General features: G+C 48.0%; 1 protein-coding gene across 2 annotated transcripts in view; it reads left to right on the top strand.

Moving 5' to 3' along the window:
- The first annotated feature begins 251 nt into the window (after positions 1 to 251).
- The window catches only part of dync1h1 (dynein, cytoplasmic 1, heavy chain 1), a 50189-nt gene continuing 29912 nt past the window's right edge, over positions 252 to 20528 (top strand). For both annotated transcript variants that reach the window (XM_063007369.1, XM_063007368.1), the window contains exons 1-15: positions 252 to 588; positions 2510 to 2597; positions 2696 to 2869; positions 3440 to 3695; positions 3788 to 3974; positions 15631 to 15902; positions 15987 to 16214; positions 16426 to 17502; positions 17598 to 17777; positions 17862 to 18011; positions 19060 to 19206; positions 19445 to 19585; positions 19679 to 19855; positions 19945 to 20055; positions 20145 to 20264. In XM_063007369.1, the coding sequence (XP_062863439.1) occupies positions 336 to 588; positions 2510 to 2597; positions 2696 to 2869; positions 3440 to 3695; positions 3788 to 3974; positions 15631 to 15902; positions 15987 to 16214; positions 16426 to 17502; positions 17598 to 17777; positions 17862 to 18011; positions 19060 to 19206; positions 19445 to 19585; positions 19679 to 19855; positions 19945 to 20055; positions 20145 to 20264 (3561 nt within the window). In that variant the 5' untranslated portion in view covers positions 252 to 335. The remainder of the gene's footprint in view (positions 589 to 2509; positions 2598 to 2695; positions 2870 to 3439; positions 3696 to 3787; positions 3975 to 15630; positions 15903 to 15986; positions 16215 to 16425; positions 17503 to 17597; positions 17778 to 17861; positions 18012 to 19059; positions 19207 to 19444; positions 19586 to 19678; positions 19856 to 19944; positions 20056 to 20144; positions 20265 to 20528) is intronic.

Here is a 20528-nt window from a genome sequence, read left to right as displayed (position 1 = left end):
ATAATAATTATCATAATTATGTGTAAACTGGGTGCATTTAAATGTTAAAATCTTTATATTTTGCTTAAATGAGGTACCGAACGCACTGCAGTAATTCAGGGTGGGGTGACTGGTTTGGTTTGCAATGCATTTTGGGTAATGTAGTTTATTTCTCGTTTCCAACCGTGTTAAGAAGCTGAAGTTAAACTACAACTCCCATCAACCTTTGCACAGATTAAAGGCGTGGATTGGGCTAGTTGTCATCAGTCTGCCGGTGAGACAGTTGTTTGGAGGAGACGGTGACAGCGCAGTTTTATTGTTCAACCCGCGGCTACTGAAGCCTTTTCAGGAGGAAAATGTCTGACGGTGGAGGAGGAGAAGACAGCGGCGGCACGATGGAGGTTTCTGCCGCCGTTCAGACCGTCGCCGACACGTCTGTTTTGCAGAAACACATCCGCAAGCTTGTGCCTCTGCTGCTGGAAGATGGCGGCGAGGTTCCAGCCTCTCTGGAAACCGCCCTGGAGGAGAAGAGCTCTGTGGAGCAGATGAAGAAATTCCTGTCAGACCATCAGATTCACACCATCTTAGTGGAGCGCAGTTGTCTGAAAGGTCCGTTTTATATCGTTTGTATATTTATCATATATTCAGCTATTTTTTTAGACTGACCAAGGTCGCGGTGACTGGTGCCAACCGGACACACACTGCCAATCCACCTGAGAGTGGCACACTTAGGCATACACATTCACTTACACCTAGTTCCCTAGCAGGGCGAGCCATAGCCTAGTCATTAAGGTACAGGACTAGTAATCGGAAGGTTGCTGGTTCAAGCCCCACCACAGCTGCTGTTGGGCCCTTGAGCAAGGCCCTTAACCCTCAATTGCTCAGACTGCATACTGTAACTGTAATGTAACTGTAAGGTCTAGGACTAGTAATCAGAAGGTTGCTGGTTCAAACCCCACCACTGCTGCTGTTGGGCCCTTGAGCAAGGCCCTTAACTTAATTACTCGTGGAATGTCAAGAGGTAGGGACGTTGTAGCCTAGTGGTTAAGGTACTGCACTAGTAATCAGAAGGTCGCTGGTTCAAGCCCCACCACTGCCAGGTTGCTGCTGTTGGGCCCTTGAGCATACTGTAACTGTACTGTAAGTCGCTTTGGATAAAGGCGTCTGCCAAATGCCGAAAATGTAAATGTAGGGGGCGGCTCGTTGGGTAGCACTGTCGCCTCACGGCAAGGAGGTTCTGGGTTCGATTCCCAGGCTTAGCCGTCGGGATTTTTTCTGTGTGGAGTTTGCATGTTCTCCCCGTGTCTGTGTGGGTTTCCTCAGGGAGCTCCGGTTTCCTCCCACAGTCCGTTGTCTGTGTTAGTTTGCCTAAATGTCGGCTAAAGGACAATGACGGTCCCAAAATTTACCCGAAATACCAAATGTTACCTTCTTCTGAAGAGTCTGACCAAGGTGCTCGCTGAATGTCCAGAGTTACACTGTCCAACTATTATTATCCATTGTACATAAAGCTTATGGTTACCTGGCAACCAGGACACGGTACACCTGAGTGATACAGATATGGTGAAAGAACTGTGCTGTCATATTGATGCATTTATGCATTTATCTGACCTTCAACTTGTTTATCGCCTGTAGCAGTGGGCCACGCCTTGGACGGATCAGTGTTGTATAGCATTAGCTTATGATCAGGTCTTTTAGAGCTTGTGTGCCAGACTGCATAAACGTAGCTTTGTAGACTTAAGGGATGTGAACTTTAGGCTTTATTGTTTACTGCCCTGGGTAGTGTCTAATGGAAGCCAGAGAGAACACAGACTTATTTGTAGACAGAAATGAACAAAAAAATTAATAATTTCAGCAATAAATATGTGACATGCACGCTGCTACTAATGTCAACATAACTGACTAGCTTGGTTAGCACAGTGGTGTTTATAAATACAAGGACTGAGCTTACCAGCTACGCAGAGTCTTTAGGTTTTGATTTCCTCTGAACTGTTTCTGTGTTGTGTATTGGAGTAGCTCTCATATGAACAGAACAACAACAGTGATTTCTACTCAGGCACTTCAGTGGCCGTCATCAGGACCCGATCAGCAGCCACATCCTGATTGGTTGATGGATGAAAAGCTGCTTGATGTCTGTGTTGTTCCAACAGTACTGTTGTACTCGGTGGTGAAGGTACAGGGCCGTTTATCAGAAAGTCACCACTGCTAAATGGCCACTGTTGGACTCCTTGGTTGCTTTAATTATGCATTCATACTTCCTTTGGAGAAAAGCGGCTACCACATGCCTGAAATGGAAGTGCACTGTTGTTCAAAGTGCGCTCACTAACACACAACTCTACTAGTCTGATGCAAACAGTTTGTTTATTCTAGTTAAATTTCATGTTGTGTTGATTTTCATCTGCTGATTTTTAATACAGAATTTGTTTCATGAGGGTTCAGAAGTGTTTAAATAATGCCAGATTTTTACATTTAGTGCTTTAATGAATGGAATAAACTGTATAATGTTTTACTGTGATTGTTTTTTTTACAGAGGATGTTGGAGACGAGGGGGAGGAAGAGAAGGAATGCATTTCCTACAACATCAGCATTGACATTCGCTATGGAATTAAATCCAACAGGTAATTCATTCACGTTCTCATTCATTTTTATTCCAGTATGTTGTAAGGTCTATTCAAAATGCATGTCTGACTCTGACTCTATGCTTTGCCTTTTTCAGCCTGGCTTTTATCAAGAGGACCGGCGTCATCGATGCCGACAAGCCCATTTCGACTCAGGTCCGTGTCCTGACCCTCAGCGAAGACTCCCCCTATGAGACCCTGCACTCGTTCATCAGCAACGCAGTGGCACCGTTCTTCAAATCGTACATCCGGGAGTCCGGTAAAGCTGACCGGTACGATCAGACATCAACATTAAACCATTAAGGATGACATATAGACCAAGTCATACACACACGGTGCCAGAATAACCCAGCAATACCAGATAAAAGGAAAATATCTATTACGATTAAATACATACTAATAGAACACCCCAAATACACCAAGGACAGACAACAAGTTGTAGCCAAGCGGTTAAGGTACTGGACTACTAATCAAAAGGTTACTGGTTTAGGTGCCCAGGTGGTGCAACGGGATATTACGCTAGCACACCAGTGCCGAGATTCTGAACACCGCAGTTCAAGTCTCGGCGGCTCTGCTACCGGTCAGTTGGTGTCCATCTAGCGGGCACAATTGGCAGTGCCTGCAACAGACACAGATTGACCACCGTCTTCTGAGTTGGGGAAATGACCGGACTAACTTGGTGGGGTCTTTAAATGCTGTGCAAGGTCCCTGGTTAGCGGATAGAGGCGTCTGTGTGGAAGCACAGACGTAAAGTAGGGGTCCGCTAGGACTGCGCGCGCGTTGGAGGGCATGTAAGCAGTCACCCAAGATTACAACACTGTTGCATTTTATAATTAATTTAGGGATGGAGACAAGATGGCTCCCTCTGTGGAGAAGAAGATCGCCGAGCTCGAGATGGGTCTGTTGCACCTCCAGCAAAACATCGAGATCCCAGAGATCAGCCTGCTCATCCATCCAATCCTCGCCAACATCGCCAAGCAGTGCTATGAACGGGGAGAGAAGCCCAAGGTCACTGACTTCGGTGACAAAGTAGAAGATCCCACCTTTCTCAACCAGCTACAATCCGGGGTCAACCGCTGGATCCGAGAGATTCAGAAGGTACGATCGTCCACCAGCGCCCATCAGCTCGTGCATCCGACATTACTGCTGGTGAATGTCTGGACCTTGTTTTTTTTTTTTTCTTCCTTCAGGTAACCAAACTGGACCGAGATCCCGCTTCTGGAACAGCGCTGCAGGAAATCAGCTTCTGGCTCAACCTCGAACGCGCTCTCAATCGCATTCAGGAGAAGAGGGAGAGCCCCGAGGTCCTGCTCACGCTGGACATTCTGAAGCACGGCAAACGGTTTCACGCCACCGTCAGCTTCGACACAGACACCGGTAACGTTTCATCCATGCAAGAACGTTGTTGGCTCTGGGTAGCACCGTCACCTCTGTTGTGGGAATTCAGAATAACACTTAAAGCTTGACACAGTAAACTGGAGTAATAGTAAAAGCAAAAAAAATATTTATTACTCAGCTGAGGACCCATCTCATAATGCAAACACACACAGGCCTTTACAAGAGAGAAGGGTGGATACTGTCCTCCCAACAGACACCCAGGAAAACGTAAAGATCAAGTTATCTACGATAGATGTCGCATTGGACACAGACTTACACACTCCTACTTGATAAAGGGGGAGGATGACCCACAATGTGAATCCTGCCAATTACCCATCACGATTAAACACATACTAACTGAGTGCCCTAAATACCGAAGGGAAAGACAAAAATTCTCAATAGCTGGAACAATGAAAGACATTAGAAAAACAGAAAAACTTCATTACAATCACTAAATTAGGAATATACATACACTTGAGGACAAAATTATTAGCCCCCCTATGAAAAATTCATTGTTTTAAATGTATTTCCCAAGTACTGTTAAATAGAGCAAATAACTTTTAACACAGCCTTTTCAAACATCCCAGTTTTATTTTGAATGATTAAATCATTTTACTTTGCCTACAGAAATTAAATTATTTCACAAAATCAAAAACTACCACGGCCAAAATTATTAGCCTCCCTGATGCTAATAGTCAGTTGTGTATCCTTTTTGCTGGATAACAGCCTGCAGTCGTTTACTGTAGTTTTCAACAAGTCTCTGACACATCTCCTGAGGAATCCCAGCCCATTCTTCTTTGGCAAATCTCCCTAGCTCCTCCAGATTTGATGGCCTTCTGGCATGAATCTTCTTCTTCAGTTCACCCCACAGATTTTCAATGGGATTCAAGTCAGGGCTTTGTGCAGGCCAGTCAATAACGTTCACTTTGGTCTTCTGGAGGTAGTTCTTCACCAGGAGCGATGTATGTTTTGGGTCGTTGTCATGTTGGAAGAGAAAGCGACGACCCAGACCAAGTTTTGCTGCTGACTGCTTAAGGTTTTCTTTCAAAATATTCACATATCCTTCTTTCCTCATGATTCTTTCCACCTTGACAAGATTCCCAGGTCCAGATGCACTGAAACATCCCCACAGCATAATACTCCCACCACCGTGTTTCACTGTGGGGACGGTGTTCTTTGGGTGATAAGCCTCCCCCTTTTTCCTCCAAACATAAGCAATGTCTCTATGGCCAAAGAGCTCTACTTTTGTCTCATCTGACCAAAGGACATGCTTCCAGTATGCATAATCTTTCTCCAGGTTGTCCTTAGCATACTTCAGTCTGGCTTGAAGGTGTCTTTTCTGCAGGAGTGGAGTTTTTCTTGGTCTGCAACCTCGCAATTCATTCCTGTGCAGGGCTCTAGTGATTGTCTTTTTTGAGACAATTATTCCTGACCTGGCTAAGTCGTTCACTAGTGTCTTGGCAGTTGTTCTGGGGTCTTTAGACACATCTCTCACTAGTTTTCTTTCCAGGGTCTTTGATATCTTGCGCTTCCTACCTCTGCCAGGCTTGTTCTGAATTGTGTGGCTCTCTTTGAATTTTTTAATAATACTTCTCACTCCAGTTCTTGACACTTGGAAACGCTGTGATAACTTTGTATATCCTTCTCCTGCTTTGTAAGCATCGATGATTCTTTTTCTCAAGTCTAAACTGATTTCTTTTGTTTTTGGCATGATGCTTTCTCAAGTGACAGCTCAAATGCTTACTGAAGCTTTTATACTGTGTGTAAATTGGGAGATAACCCTCAGCTGTGACTTGATTTAACGAGCTTTTATCATTACAAAGTTAAAGCACACCATTGCACAGCAGTGGTTTGTGCTATGGCTCAATAAAAAAGTCAGTTCTTAAGGGGGCTAATAATATTGACCCCGGTGATTTTTGTTTCTTTTGAAATAGTTCTGTTATAGTAAGCAAATAAAAATAATTTATGCTTTCTAAAGAAAACTAGTATGTTTAGAAATGCTATCTTAAAAAATCCCTGCTCTGTTATAAAATGACTTTGGGAAATTTTTAAATAACTTTAAATTTCATAGGGGGGCTAATAATTTTGTCCTCAAGTGTATATCAGACACTACGTAACGGATACAAAGCACCCACATAAACCTTTCCTGCCGTGAATGTGACTCACAAGACTCACGTTCTCCCGGTGTCCTTATTTATACTCCCTTTACTGACCCCTCGGGCTAACTCTGCTCTGCAACCCAACTCAAGGCCAACTTCCCACACCAAACTTGTTTATCGTTAAATGTTCTACAAGAGTGGTCAGTTTGTTAAGAACCGTGTGTGTGGGTGTGTGTCAAGGTCAGTATCAGTCTTTGGAATTCTGAAACCTTCAAAAAGTCACTTTTATTCCTGTTAATTGGACTTAGAAAGCAGAAACCTATGAGTTTAATGTAAATAACTATTAAAATATAAAGTTTCCAGTCACACCTCACAGCAAGAAGGTACTGGGTTCGATTCCCAGGTGGAGAGGTCCGGGTCCTTTCGGTGTTGAGGTTTTTTGGAGCCCCGGTTTACTTTTACAGTCCAAATATGTGCAAGTGAGGTGAATTAGAGATACAAAATTGTCCATGACTGTGTCTAACAACTGATGAACTAACTACCTGTCCTGTCGTGACTGTAACCGAGACGAGTAACTACCTGTCCTGTCATGACTGTAACCGAGACGAGTAACTACCTGTCCTGTCGTGACTGTAACCGAGACGAGTAACTACCTGTCCTGTCGTGACTGTAACCGAGACGAGTAACTACCTGTCCTGTCGTGACTGTAACCGAGACGAGTAACTACCTGTCCTGTCATGACTGTAACCGAGACGAGTAACTACCTGTCCTGTCGTGACTGTAACCGAGACGAGTAACTACCTGTCCTGTCATGACTGTAACCGAGACGAGTAACTACCTGTCCTGTCGTGACTGTAACCGAGACGAGTAACTACCCGTCCTGTCATGACTGTAACCGAGACGAGTAACTACCTGTCCTGTCATGACTGTAACCGAGACGAGTAACTACCTGTCCTGTCATGACTGTAACCGAGACGAGTAACTACCTGTCCTTTCATGACTGTAACCGAGACGAGTAACCGAGACGAGTAACTACCCGTCCTGTCATGACTGTAACCAAGACGAGTAACTACCTGTCCTTTCATGACTGTAACCGAGACGAGTAACTACCCGTCCTGTCATGACTGTAACCGAGACGAGTAACTACCTGTCCTGTCATGACTGTAACCGAGACGAGTAACTACCTGTCCTGTCATGACTGTAACCGAGACGAGTAACTACCCGTCCTGTCATGACTGTAACCGAGACGAGTAACTACCTGTCCTGTCACGACTGTAACCGAGACGAGTAACTACCTGTCCTGTCATGACTGTAACCGAGACGAGTAACCGAGACGAGTAACTACCCGTCCTGTCATGACTGTAACCGAGACGAGTAACTACCTGTCCTGTCATGACTGTAACCGAGACGAGTAACTACCTGTCCTGTCATGACTGTAACCGAGACGAGTAACTACCCGTCCTGTCATGACTGTAACCGAGACGAGTAACTACCTGTCCTGTCATGACTGTAACCGAGACGAGTAACTACCCGTCCTGTCATGACTGTAACCGAGACGAGTAACTACCTGTCCTGTCATGACTGTAACCGAGACGAGTAACTACCTGTCCTGTCATGACTGTAACCGAGACGAGTAACTACCCGTCCTGTCACGACTGTAACCGAGACGAGTAACTACCTGTCCTGTCACGACTGTAACCGAGACGAGTAACTACCTGTCCTGTCATGACTGTAACCGAGACGAGTAACTACCTGTCCTGTCATGACTGTAACCGAGACGAGTAACTACCTGTCCTGTCATGACTGTAACCGAGACGAGTAACTACCTGTCCTGTCATGACTGTAACCGAGACGAGTAACTACCCGTCCTGTCATGACTGTAACCGAGACGAGTAACTACCTGTCCTGTCATGACTGTAACCGAGACGAGTAACTACCTGTCCTGTCATGACTGTAACCGAGACGAGTAACTACCCGTCCTGTCATGACTGTAACCGAGACGAGTAACTACCTGTCCTGTCATGACTGTAACCGAGACGAGTAACTACCTGTCCTGTCGTGACTGTAACCGAGACGAGTAACTACCCATCCTGTCATGACTGTAACCGAGACGAGTAACTACCTGTCCTGTCATGACTGTAACCGAGACGAGTAACTACCTGTCCTGTCACGACTGTGACCGAGACGAATAACTACCTGTCCTGTCATGACTGTAACCGAGACGAGTAACTACCCGTCCTGTCATGACTAACCGAGACTAGTAACTACCCGTCCTGTCATGACTGTAACCGAGACGAGTAACTACCCGTCCTGTCATGACTGTAACCGAGACGAGTAACTACCTGTCCTGTCATGACTGTAACCGAGACGAGTAACTACCTGTCCTGTCATGACTGTAACCGAGACGAGTAACTACCTGTCCTGTCATGACTGTAACCGAGACGAGTAACTACCTGTCCTGTCATGACTGTAACCGAGACGAGTAACTACCTGTCCTGTCATGACTGTAACCGAGACGAGTAACTACCCGTCCTGTCATGACTGTAACCGAGACGAGTAACTACCTGTCCTGTCATGACTGTAACCGAGACGAGTAACTACCCGTCCTGTCATGACTGTAACCGAGACGAGTAACTACCTGTCCTGTCACGACTGTAACCGAGACGAGTAACTACCTGTCCTGTCATGACTGTAACCGAGACGAGTAACTACCTGTCCTGTCATGACTGTAACCGAGACGAGTAACTACCTGTCCTGTCATGACTGTAACCGAGACGAGTAACTACCTGTCCTGTCATGACTGTAACCGAGACGAGTAACTACCTGTCCTGTCATGACTGTAACCGAGACGAGTAACTACCTGTCCTGTCATGACTGTAACCGAGACGAGTAACCGAGACGAGTAACTACCCGTCCTGTCATGACTGTAACCGAGACGAGTAACTACCTGTCCTGTCATGACTGTAACCGAGACGAGTAACCGAGACGAGTAACTACCCGTCCTGTCATGACTGTAACCGAGACGAGTAACTACCTGTCCTGTCATGACTGTAACCGAGACGAGTAACCGAGACGAGTAACTACCCGTCCTGTCATGACTGTAACCAAGACGAGTAACTACCTGTCCTTTCATGACTGTAACCGAGACGAGTAACTACCCGTCCTGTCATGACTGTAACCGAGACGAGTAACTACCTGTCCTGTCATGACTGTAACCGAGACGAGTAACTACCTGTCCTGTCATGACTGTAACCGAGACGAGTAACTACCTGTCCTGTCATGACTGTAACCGAGACGAGTAACTACCCGTCCTGTCATGACTGTAACCGAGACGAGTAACTACCTGTCCTGTCATGACTGTAACCGAGACGAGTAACTACCCGTCCTGTCATGACTGTAACCGAGACGAGTAACTACCTGTCCTGTCATGACTGTAACCGAGACGAGTAACTACCTGTCCTGTCATGACTGTAACCGAGACGAGTAACTACCCATCCTGTCATGACTGTAACCGAGACGAGTAACTACCTGTCCTGTCATGACTGTGACCGAGACGAGTAACTACCTGTCCTGTCGTGACTGTAACCGAGACGAGTAACTACCCGTCCTGTCATGACTGTAACCGAGACTAGTAACTACCCGTCCTGTCATGACTGTAACCGAGACTAGTAACTACCCGTCCTGTCATGACTGTAACCGAGACGAGTAACTACCTGTCCTGTCACGACTGTAACCGAGACGAGTAACTACCTGTCCTGTCATGTTTCACTGTGGGGACGGTGTTCTTTGGGTGATAAGCCTCCCCCTTTTTCCTCCAAACATAAGCAATGTCTCTATGGCCAAAGAGCTCTACTTTTGTCTCATCTGACCAAAGGACATGCTTCCAGTATGCATAATCTTTCTCCAGGTTGTCCTTAGCATACTTCAGTCTGGCTTGAAGGTGTCTTTTCTGCAGGAGTGGAGTTTTTCTTGGTCTGCAACCTCGCAATTCATTCCTGTGCAGGGCTCTAGTGATTGTCTTTTTTGAGACAATTATTCCTGACCTGGCTAAGTCGTTCACTAGTGTCTTGGCAGTTGTTCTGGGGTCTTTAGACACATCTCTCACTAGTTTTCTTTCCAGGGTCTTTGATATCTTGCGCTTCCTACCTCTGCCAGGCTTGTTCTGAATTGTGTGGCTCTCTTTGAATTTTTTAATAATACTTCTCACTCCAGTTCTTGACACTTGGAAACGCTGTGATAACTTTGTATATCCTTCTCCTGCTTTGTAAGCATCGATGATTCTTTTTCTCAAGTCTAAACTGATTTCTTTTGTTTTTGGCATGATGCTTTCTCAAGTGACAGCTCAAATGCTTACTGAAGCTTTTATACTGTGTGTAAATTGGGAGATAACCCTCAGCTGTGACTTGATTTAACGAGCTTTTATCATTACAAAGTTAAAGCACACCATTGCACAGCAGTGGTTTGTGCTATGGCTCAATAAAAAAGTCAGTTCTTAAGGGGGCTAATAATATTGACCCCGGTGATTTTTGTTTCTTTTGAAATAGTTCTGTTATAGTAAGCAAATAAAAATAATTTATGCTTTCTAAAGAAAACTAGTATGTTTAGAAATGCTATCTTAAAAAATCCCTGCTCTGTTATAAAATGACTTTGGGAAATTTTTAAATAACTTTAAATTTCATAGGGGGGCTAATAATTTTGTCCTCAAGTGTATATCAGACACTACGTAACGGATACAAAGCACCCACATAAACCTTTCCTGCCGTGAATGTGACTCACAAGACTCACGTTCTCCCGGTGTCCTTATTTATACTCCCTTTACTGACCCCTCGGGCTAACTCTGCTCTGCAACCCAACTCAAGGCCAACTTCCCACACCAAACTTGTTTATCGTTAAATGTTCTACAAGAGTGGTCAGTTTGTTAAGAACCGTGTGTGTGGGTGTGTGTCAAGGTCAGTATCAGTCTTTGGAATTCTGAAACCTTCAAAAAGTCACTTTTATTCCTGTTAATTGGACTTAGAAAGCAGAAACCTATGAGTTTAATGTAAATAACTATTAAAATATAAAGTTTCCAGTCACACCTCACAGCAAGAAGGTACTGGGTTCGATTCCCAGGTGGAGAGGTCCGGGTCCTTTCGGTGTTGAGGTTTTTTGGAGCCCCGGTTTACTTTTACAGTCCAAATATGTGCAAGTGAGGTGAATTAGAGATACAAAATTGTCCATGACTGTGTCTAACAACTGATGAACTAACTACCTGTCCTGTCGTGACTGTAACCGAGACGAGTAACTACCTGTCCTGTCATGACTGTAACCGAGACGAGTAACTACCTGTCCTGTCGTGACTGTAACCGAGACGAGTAACTACCTGTCCTGTCGTGACTGTAACCGAGACGAGTAACTACCTGTCCTGTCGTGACTGTAACCGAGACGAGTAACTACCTGTCCTGTCATGACTGTAACCGAGACGAGTAACTACCTGTCCTGTCATGACTGTAACCGAGACGAGTAACTACCTGTCCTGTCGTGACTGTAACCGAGACGAGTAACTACCCGTCCTGTCATGACTGTAACCGAGACGAGTAACTACCTGTCCTGTCATGACTGTAACCGAGACGAGTAACTACCTGTCCTGTCATGACTGTAACCGAGACGAGTAACTACCTGTCCTTTCATGACTGTAACCGAGACGAGTAACCGAGACGAGTAACTACCCGTCCTGTCATGACTGTAACCAAGACGAGTAACTACCTGTCCTTTCATGACTGTAACCGAGACGAGTAACTACCCGTCCTGTCATGACTGTAACCGAGACGAGTAACTACCTGTCCTGTCATGACTGTAACCGAGACGAGTAACTACCTGTCCTGTCATGACTGTAACCGAGACGAGTAACTACCCGTCCTGTCATGACTGTAACCGAGACGAGTAACTACCTGTCCTGTCACGACTGTAACCGAGACGAGTAACTACCTGTCCTGTCATGACTGTAACCGAGACGAGTAACCGAGACGAGTAACTACCCGTCCTGTCATGACTGTAACCGAGACGAGTAACTACCTGTCCTGTCATGACTGTAACCGAGACGAGTAACTACCTGTCCTGTCATGACTGTAACCGAGACGAGTAACTACCCGTCCTGTCATGACTGTAACCGAGACGAGTAACTACCTGTCCTGTCATGACTGTAACCGAGACGAGTAACTACCCGTCCTGTCATGACTGTAACCGAGACGAGTAACTACCTGTCCTGTCATGACTGTAACCGAGACGAGTAACTACCTGTCCTGTCATGACTGTAACCGAGACGAGTAACTACCCGTCCTGTCACGACTGTAACCGAGACGAGTAACTACCTGTCCTGTCACGACTGTAACCGAGACGAGTAACTACCTGTCCTGTCATGACTGTAACCGAGACGAGTAACTACCTGTCCTGTCATGACTGTAACCGAGACGAGTAACTACCTGTCCTGTCATGACTGTAACCGAGACGAGTAACTACCTGTCCTGTCATGACTGTAACCGAGACGAGTAACTACCCGTCCTGTCATGACTGTAACCGAGACGAGTAACTACCTGTCCTGTCATGACTGTAACCGAGACGAGTAACTACCTGTCCTGTCATGACTGTAACCGAGACGAGTAACTACCCGTCCTGTCATGACTGTAACCGAGACGAGTAACTACCTGTCCTGTCATGACTGTAACCGAGACGAGTAACTACCTGTCCTGTCGTGACTGTAACCGAGACGAGTAACTACCCATCCTGTCATGACTGTAACCGAGACGAGTAACTACCTGTCCTGTCATGACTGTAACCGAGACGAGTAACTACCTGTCCTGTCACGACTGTGACCGAGACGAATAACTACCTGTCCTGTCATGACTGTAACCGAGACGAGTAACTACCCGTCCTGTCATGACTGTAACCGAGACTAGTAACTACCCGTCCTGTCATGACTGTAACCGAGACGAGTAACTACCCGTCCTGTCATGACTGTAACCGAGACGAGTAACTACCTGTCCTGTCATGACTGTAACCGAGACGAGTAACTACCTGTCCTGTCATGACTGTAACCGAGACGAGTAACTACCTGTCCTGTCATGACTGTAACCGAGACGAGTAACTACCTGTCCTGTCATGACTGTAACCGAGACGAGTAACTACCTGTCCTGTCATGACTGTAACCGAGACGAGTAACTACCCGTCCTGTCATGACTGTAACCGAGACGAGTAACTACCCGTCCTGTCATGACTGTAACCGAGACGAGTAACTACCCGTCCTGTCATGACTGTAACCGAGACGAGTAACTACCTGTCCTGTCACGACTGTAACCGAGACGAGTAACTACCTGTCCTGTCATGACTGTAACCGAGACGAGTAACTACCTGTCCTGTCATGACTGTAACCGAGACGAGTAACTACCTGTCCTGTCATGACTGTAACCGAGACGAGTAACTACCTGTCCTGTCATGACTGTAACCGAGACGAGTAACTACCTGTCCTGTCATGACTGTAACCGAGACGAGTAACCGAGACGAGTAACTACCCGTCCTGTCATGACTGTAACCGAGACGAGTAACTACCTGTCCTGTCATGACTGTAACCGAGACGAGTAACCGAGACGAGTAACTACCCGTCCTGTCATGACTGTAACCGAGACGAGTAACTACCTGTCCTGTCATGACTGTAACCGAGACGAGTAACCGAGACGAGTAACTACCCGTCCTGTCATGACTGTAACCGAGACGAGTAACTACCTGTCCTGTCATGACTGTAACCGAGACGAGTAACTACCCATCCTGTCATGACTGTAACCGAGACGAGTAACTACCTGTCCTGTCGTGACTGTAACCGAGACGAGTAACTACCCATCCTGTCATGACTGTAACCGAGACGAGTAACTACCTGTCCTGTCATGACTGTAACCGAGACGAGTAACTACCTGTCCTGTCACGACTGTGACCGAGACGAGTAACTACCTGTCCTGTCATGACTGTAACCGAGACGAGTAACTACCCGTCCTGTCATGACTGTAACCGAGACTAGTAACTACCCGTCCTGTCATGACTTTAACCGAGACGAGTAACTACCCGTCCTGTCACGACTGTAACCGAGACGAGTAACTACCTGTCCTGTCACGACTGTAACCGAGACGAGTAACTACCTGTCCTGTCATGACTGTAACCGAGACGAGTAACTACCTGTCCTGTCATGACTGTAACCGAGACGAGTAACTACCTGTCCTGTCATGACTGTAACCGAGACGAGTAACTACCTGTCCTGTCATGACTGTAACCGAGACGAGTAACTACCTGTCCTGTCATGACTGTAACCGAGACGAGTAACTACCTGTCCTGTCATGACTGTAACCGAGACGAGTAACTACCTGTCCTGTCATGACTGTAACCGAGACGAGTAACTACCCGTCCTGTCATGACTGTAACCGAGACGAGTAACTACCTGTCCTGTCATGACTGTAACCGAGACGAGTAACTACCCGTCCTGTCATGACTGTAACCGAGACGAGTAACTACCTGTCCTGTCATGACTGTAACCGAGACGAGTAACTACCTGTCCTGTCATGACTGTAACCAAGACGAGTAACTACCTGTCCTTTCATGACTGTAACCGAGACGAGTAACCGAGACGAGTAACTACCCGTCCTGTCATGACTGTAACCGAGACGAGTAACTACCTGTCCTGTCATGACTGTAACCGAGACGAGTAACTACCCGTCCTGTCATGACTGTAACCGAGACGAGTAACTACCCGTCCTGTCATGACTGTAACCGAGACGAGTAACTACCCGTCCTGTCATGACTGTAACCGAGACGAGTAACTACCCGTCCTGTCATGACTGTAACCGAGACGAGTAACTACCTGTCCTGTCATGACTGTAACCGAGACGAGTAACTACCTGTCCTGTCACGACTGTAACCGAGACGAGTAACTACCTGTCCTGTCATGACTGTAACCGAGACGAGTAACTACCTGTCCTGTCATGACTGTAACCGAGACGAGTAACTACCTGTCCTGTCATGACTGTAACCGAGACGAGTAACTACCCATCCTGTCATGACTGTAACCGAGACGAGTAACTACCTGTCCTGTCATGACTGTGACCGAGACGAGTAACTACCTGTCCTGTCGTGACTGTAACCGAGACGAGTAACTACCCGTCCTGTCATGACTGTAACCGAGACTAGTAACTACCCGTCCTGTCATGACTGTAACCGAGACTAGTAACTACCCGTCCTGTCATGACTGTAACCGAGACGAGTAACTACCTGTCCTGTCATGACTGTAACCGAGACGAGTAACTACCCGTCCTGTCATGACTGTAACCGAGACGAGTAACTACCCATCCTGTCATGACTGTAACCGAGACGAGTAACTACCCATCCTGTCATGACTGTAACCGAGACGAGTAACTACCTGTCCTGTCATGACTGTAACCGAGACGAGTAACTACCCGTCCTGTCATGACTGTAACCATGTAAAACATGAGGTTAAAATCCTAATAAATTAAACATTGTGCTCTCTGGTTTCCCTCCAGGTCTGAAGCAGGCCGTGGAGACGGTGAACGACTACAACCCTCTGATGAAGGACTTTCCGCTCAACGACCTCCTATCGGCCACGGAGCTGGACAAAATCCGCCAGGCCTTGGTGGCCATCTTCACACATCTCCGCAAGATCCGAAACACCAAGTATCCCATCCAGCGGGCCCTGCGTTTGGTCGAGGCCATTTCCCGCGACCTCAGCGCCCAGCTCCTGAAAGTGCTCGGCACTCGGAAGCTCATGCACGTAGCCTATGAAGAATTTGAAAAGGTGCCGGTCATCACAAAACCGATTTTAATGATCTTCCATCAGAGCACGGAGCGCTTGTGTTGATGTTCTTTATTTCGTGAGCAGGTCATGGTGGCGTGCTTCGAGGTGTTCCAGACCTGGGAGGACGAGTACGAGAAGCTTCAGGTGCTCCTGAGGGACATCGTGAAGAGGAAGAGGGAGGAGAACCTCAAGATGGTGTGGCGGCTCAGCCCCGCCCACAGGAAGCTGCAGTCCCGTCTGGATCACATGAGGCGCTTCAGAAGGCAGCATGAGCAGCTCAGAGCGGTCATCGTGCGCGTGCTCAGACCTCAGGTGAGGAATTATACCACTTGGGATGGGGTGGCTCGGTGGGTAGCACTGTCGCCTCACAGCAAGAAGGTCCTGGGTTCGATTCCCAGGTGGTGCAGTCCGGGTCCCTTCTGTGTAGAGTTTGCATGTTCTCCCAGTGTCTGCGTGGGTTTTCCACCGGGAGCTCTGGTTTCCTCCCACACTAAAATCACTACTTATTGTTTTGTACTTGCAGGTGTCCGCCGTGGCCCAGCACGGTCAGGGCGAGGCTGTGGAACCCCCTGACATGAAAGTGACCGAGGTCCTGTTCGACGCCGCGGACGCCAACGCCATCGAGGAGGTGAACCTGGCCTACGAGAACGTCAAGGAGGTGGACGGACTGGACGTCTCGAAGGAGGGCGTGGAGGCCTGGGAGGCGGCCATGAAGCGCTACGACGAGCGCATCGACCGCGTCGAGACCCGCATCACGGCCCGCCTGCGCGACCAGCTGGGCACCGCCAAGAACGCCAACGAGATGTTCCGCATCTTCTCCCGCTTCAACGCGCTCTTCGTGCGCCCGCACATCCGCGGCGCCATCCGCGAGTACCAGACGCAGCTCATCCAGCGCGTCAAGGACGACATCGAGTCCCTGCACGACAAGTTCAAAGTGCAGTACCCTCAGAGCCAGTCCTGTAAGATGAGCCACGTGCGCGACCTGCCCCCCGTGTCCGGCTCCATCATCTGGGCCAAGCAGATCGACCGCCAGCTCACGGCGTACATGAAGCGCGTGGAGGACGTCCTCGGGAAGGGCTGGGAGAATCACGTCGAGGGGCTGAAGCTCAAGCAGGACGGCGACAGCTTCCGGGCCAAACTCAACACCCAGGAGATCTTCGACGACTGGGCGCGCAAAGTTCAGCAGCGCAACCTCGGCGTCTCCGGGCGCATCTTCACCATCGAGAGCAGCCGCGCGCGCGGCCGCACGGGCACCGTCCTGAAACTCAAAGTCAACTTCCTGCCCGAGATCATAACCCTGTCCAAGGAGGTCCGGAACCTGAAGTGGCTCAGCTTCCGCGTACCTCTGGCCATCGTCAACAAAGCGCACCAGGCCAACCAGCTCTACCCGTTCGCCATCTCGCTCATCGAGAGCGTTCGCACCTACGAGCGCACCTGCGAGAAGGTTGAGGAAAGGATCTCCATTTCGCCTTTGGTGGCTGGACTCAAGAGGGAGGTCCAGGCGCTCGTCACGGAGGGCATCGCGCTAGTCTGGGAGTCCTATAAACTCGACCCCTACGTGCAGCGCCTGGCGGAAACGGTTTTTAACTTCCAAGAGAAGGTTCGTTGTTCGTTGGTTGACCTTTTCCACGGTGAATATCGTGGCTGAATCGAGAGCGGGCGCTAAGATTCATTTGATGTCGCTCTGTCCTCTAGGTGGACGACCTTCTGCTGATCGAGGAGAAGATAGACCTGGAGGTTCGCTCTCTGGAAACCTGCATGTACGACCATAAGACCTTCTCAGAGATCCTTAACCGTGTTCAGAAGGCTGTCGATGACCTGAACCTGCACTCCTATTCCAATCTGCCCATATGGGTCAACAAACTGGACATTGAGGTGAGCTCCGTCTGTTCCACGAACACGTTAGACTGTGTTGACCGGCTTCTCTTCACTGTTTGCATCCTTGTCCCTGTGTTGTAGATTGAACGGGTCCTTGGAGTCCGTCTGCAGGCTGGCTTGAAGGCTTGGACCCAGGTGCTCAGGGGTCAAATGGAAGACAAGGCCGACGTGGACATGGACACTGAAGCTCCACAAGTCAGCCACAAGCCTGGAGGAGAACCAAAGATCAAGGTGGGACACGTTCTATGTTTACAGGCCCAGATAATCAGGATGGGAGGGTGTAAGTATATACCATCCCCAAAATGCCTATTGCAGTTCCTCTGCCACTTGCACCACCCCTGCTCTGGCCAAGGAGAGCTGCAGGTTATCAGTGCCCCCTATGACATTGCTTCTTTTTCATGTGTATTGCGACTGGACAGTCATGCTACGCTCTATGTGAATCACCCACCATATGTGCCGTTGCCCCAAGCGACCCACAATTTGTCCATAACTTTTCACACGACCCAGGCAACACAATGCATCTTACCCTCTGTGTACAAGATGTAACATTAAACCACCCCAAGGGGGCGTTCGTGTACACTCACTCACTTTCTTAACCGCGTATCCAATCAGGGTCGCGGGGGTGGGTTACAGGAAGAACATGCAAACTCCGCACAGAAAGGACCCAGGACCTTCTTGCTGTGAGGCGACAGTGCTACCCACCGAGCCGCCGTGCCGCCCCGTTCGTGTACAAGTTTATTTAATTATTGTTTTTATCTGCAACCCTTTTTTTGACTCATGACCCACCGAAGGGTCACAACCCAGATCGTATTTTGCAGAGGCAGCAAGTAAACCCCATCTGACCTCCCCTACCTCTAAAAACGCCAATTGTCTGTTGGTTTTCTGGCCAGGTCTGTTGAACTGCTAGGATTCCAGCTCGAGCACGTTCTGATTCAGTACCTCACCAAACACCCGTATGAAGCTAAATTATGACCCGTGCACTTGTAGGTCTTCAAAAAAAAATGCTATCATTGTCCCTGCTCAGTTCACTTGATTGAAATCAGCACCTAATGAGCGTTCATGTTTTACAGCTCTTGGTCACTGTTGTTACTATTAGCTTGATTGGTGCATTGACTAAATATGTTTCCACCTTAAGAACTCTTAAGTGTTTCTTTCATCCACATCCTCTCACATTCCTGTTTAGACCTGTTCTCGTCTGGAGCTCGCATCCGGTTCTGCATGACTGCATGACTGCATTTTTAATATGTACTTCTCGTGTGTGTATGTTTCTGTGGAACAGAACGTGGTCCATGAGCTGAGGATCACAAACCAGGTCATCTACCTGAACCCTCCTATCGAAGACTGCCGGTACAAACTGTTCCAGGAGATGTTTGCCTGGAAGATGGTCATTCTCTCCCTACCAAGGATCCAGAGTCAAAGATACCAGGTGGGTCTTTCTTGCATGCACAAGGCTGGACAAGCCATACGAACACTGGCCAACACACCAGACTAGCCTAGGTATGTGTGTTTGCAGGCAACACAAAGGTAGCTGGCTTTCTCTAGGGGGTAGAGTGGTACCATATGAGTGCCATACCCTCTTCAGACCCTACACACATTCTACCTATCCCAGGTGATTTCTCTTCCCTCATGAATACAGTAGCTGACCATTTTCCTCCCCTGAGCAGGTTGGTGTCCACTACGAGCTCTCCGAGGAGGAGAAGTTCTACAGGAACGCTTTAACACGGATGCCAGACGGGCCATCGGCGCTCGAAGAGTCCTATAACAGCGTCAAGGACATCGTCTTCGAGGTGGAGCAGTACGTCAAGGTGAGGCGCATCCTCCTCCTCCGAGGAGCCGAGTGTAAACGTCGCGTACACGTCAGCCCAGCTGGATCTCCACAATCTGTCCTCTGATTCCAGGTGTGGCTGCAGTACCAGTGTCTGTGGGACATGCAGCCCGAGAACATCTACAACCGCCTGGGAGAGGACCTCAATAAGTGGCAGGCTCTGTTGGTTCAGATCCGCAAAGCGAGAGGAACCTTCGACAACGCCGAGACCAGGAAGGATTTCGGCCCAGTCATCATTGACTACGGCAAGGTAACTTCATTCAGAGTCTTTTCTATTTCAGTGCAGTGTTTTAAACACCAGTTTGGAATAATTCTTAACCCTTGCGATGTAAAATTCAGGTCCAGTCAAAGGTCAACCTGAAATATGACTCCTGGCATAAGGAGGTGCTCAGCAAATTCGGACAAATGCTCGGCCAAAACATGCAGGACTTCCACTCCCAGATCTCCAAGGTACCTCGGTCTCACCTTTTCCTGCTTGTTCCATGTTATTTGTAAGGTTCTCTTCTTCAGCCATTCATTCGTGTACTTGAACGTTACAGTCTCGCCAAGAGCTGGAGCAGCACTCGGTGGATACAGCCAGCACCTCTGATGCCGTCACCTTCATCACGTACGTCCAGGCCCTGAAGCGCAAGATCAAGCAGTTCGAAAAGAATGTTGATGTAAGTACAACCACATCTGCCAACTGGTCATCTTGCTCCACATTTGCATGTTCTCCCCGTTCCTCTGGGAGCTCTGGTTTCCTCCCACAGTCCAAAAACATGGTCAGGTTAATTGGAGACACTAAATTGCCCTATAGGTGAATGGGTGTGTGTGTATTTGTATCTGCCCTGCGATGGACTGGCGCCCCGTCCAGGGTATTACTGTGTGCCTTGCACCCATTGAAAAGCTGCGATAGGCTCCAGCACCCCTTCCCCGCGACCCTG

The sequence above is a fragment of the Trichomycterus rosablanca genome, chromosome 13 (assembly GCF_030014385.1).
Source record: "Trichomycterus rosablanca isolate fTriRos1 chromosome 13, fTriRos1.hap1, whole genome shotgun sequence".
Classification (NCBI taxonomy): domain Eukaryota; kingdom Metazoa; phylum Chordata; class Actinopteri; order Siluriformes; family Trichomycteridae; genus Trichomycterus; species Trichomycterus rosablanca.
Note: the sequence above shows the minus strand (reverse complement) of the source record. Positions and strands in the feature narration are given on the sequence as shown.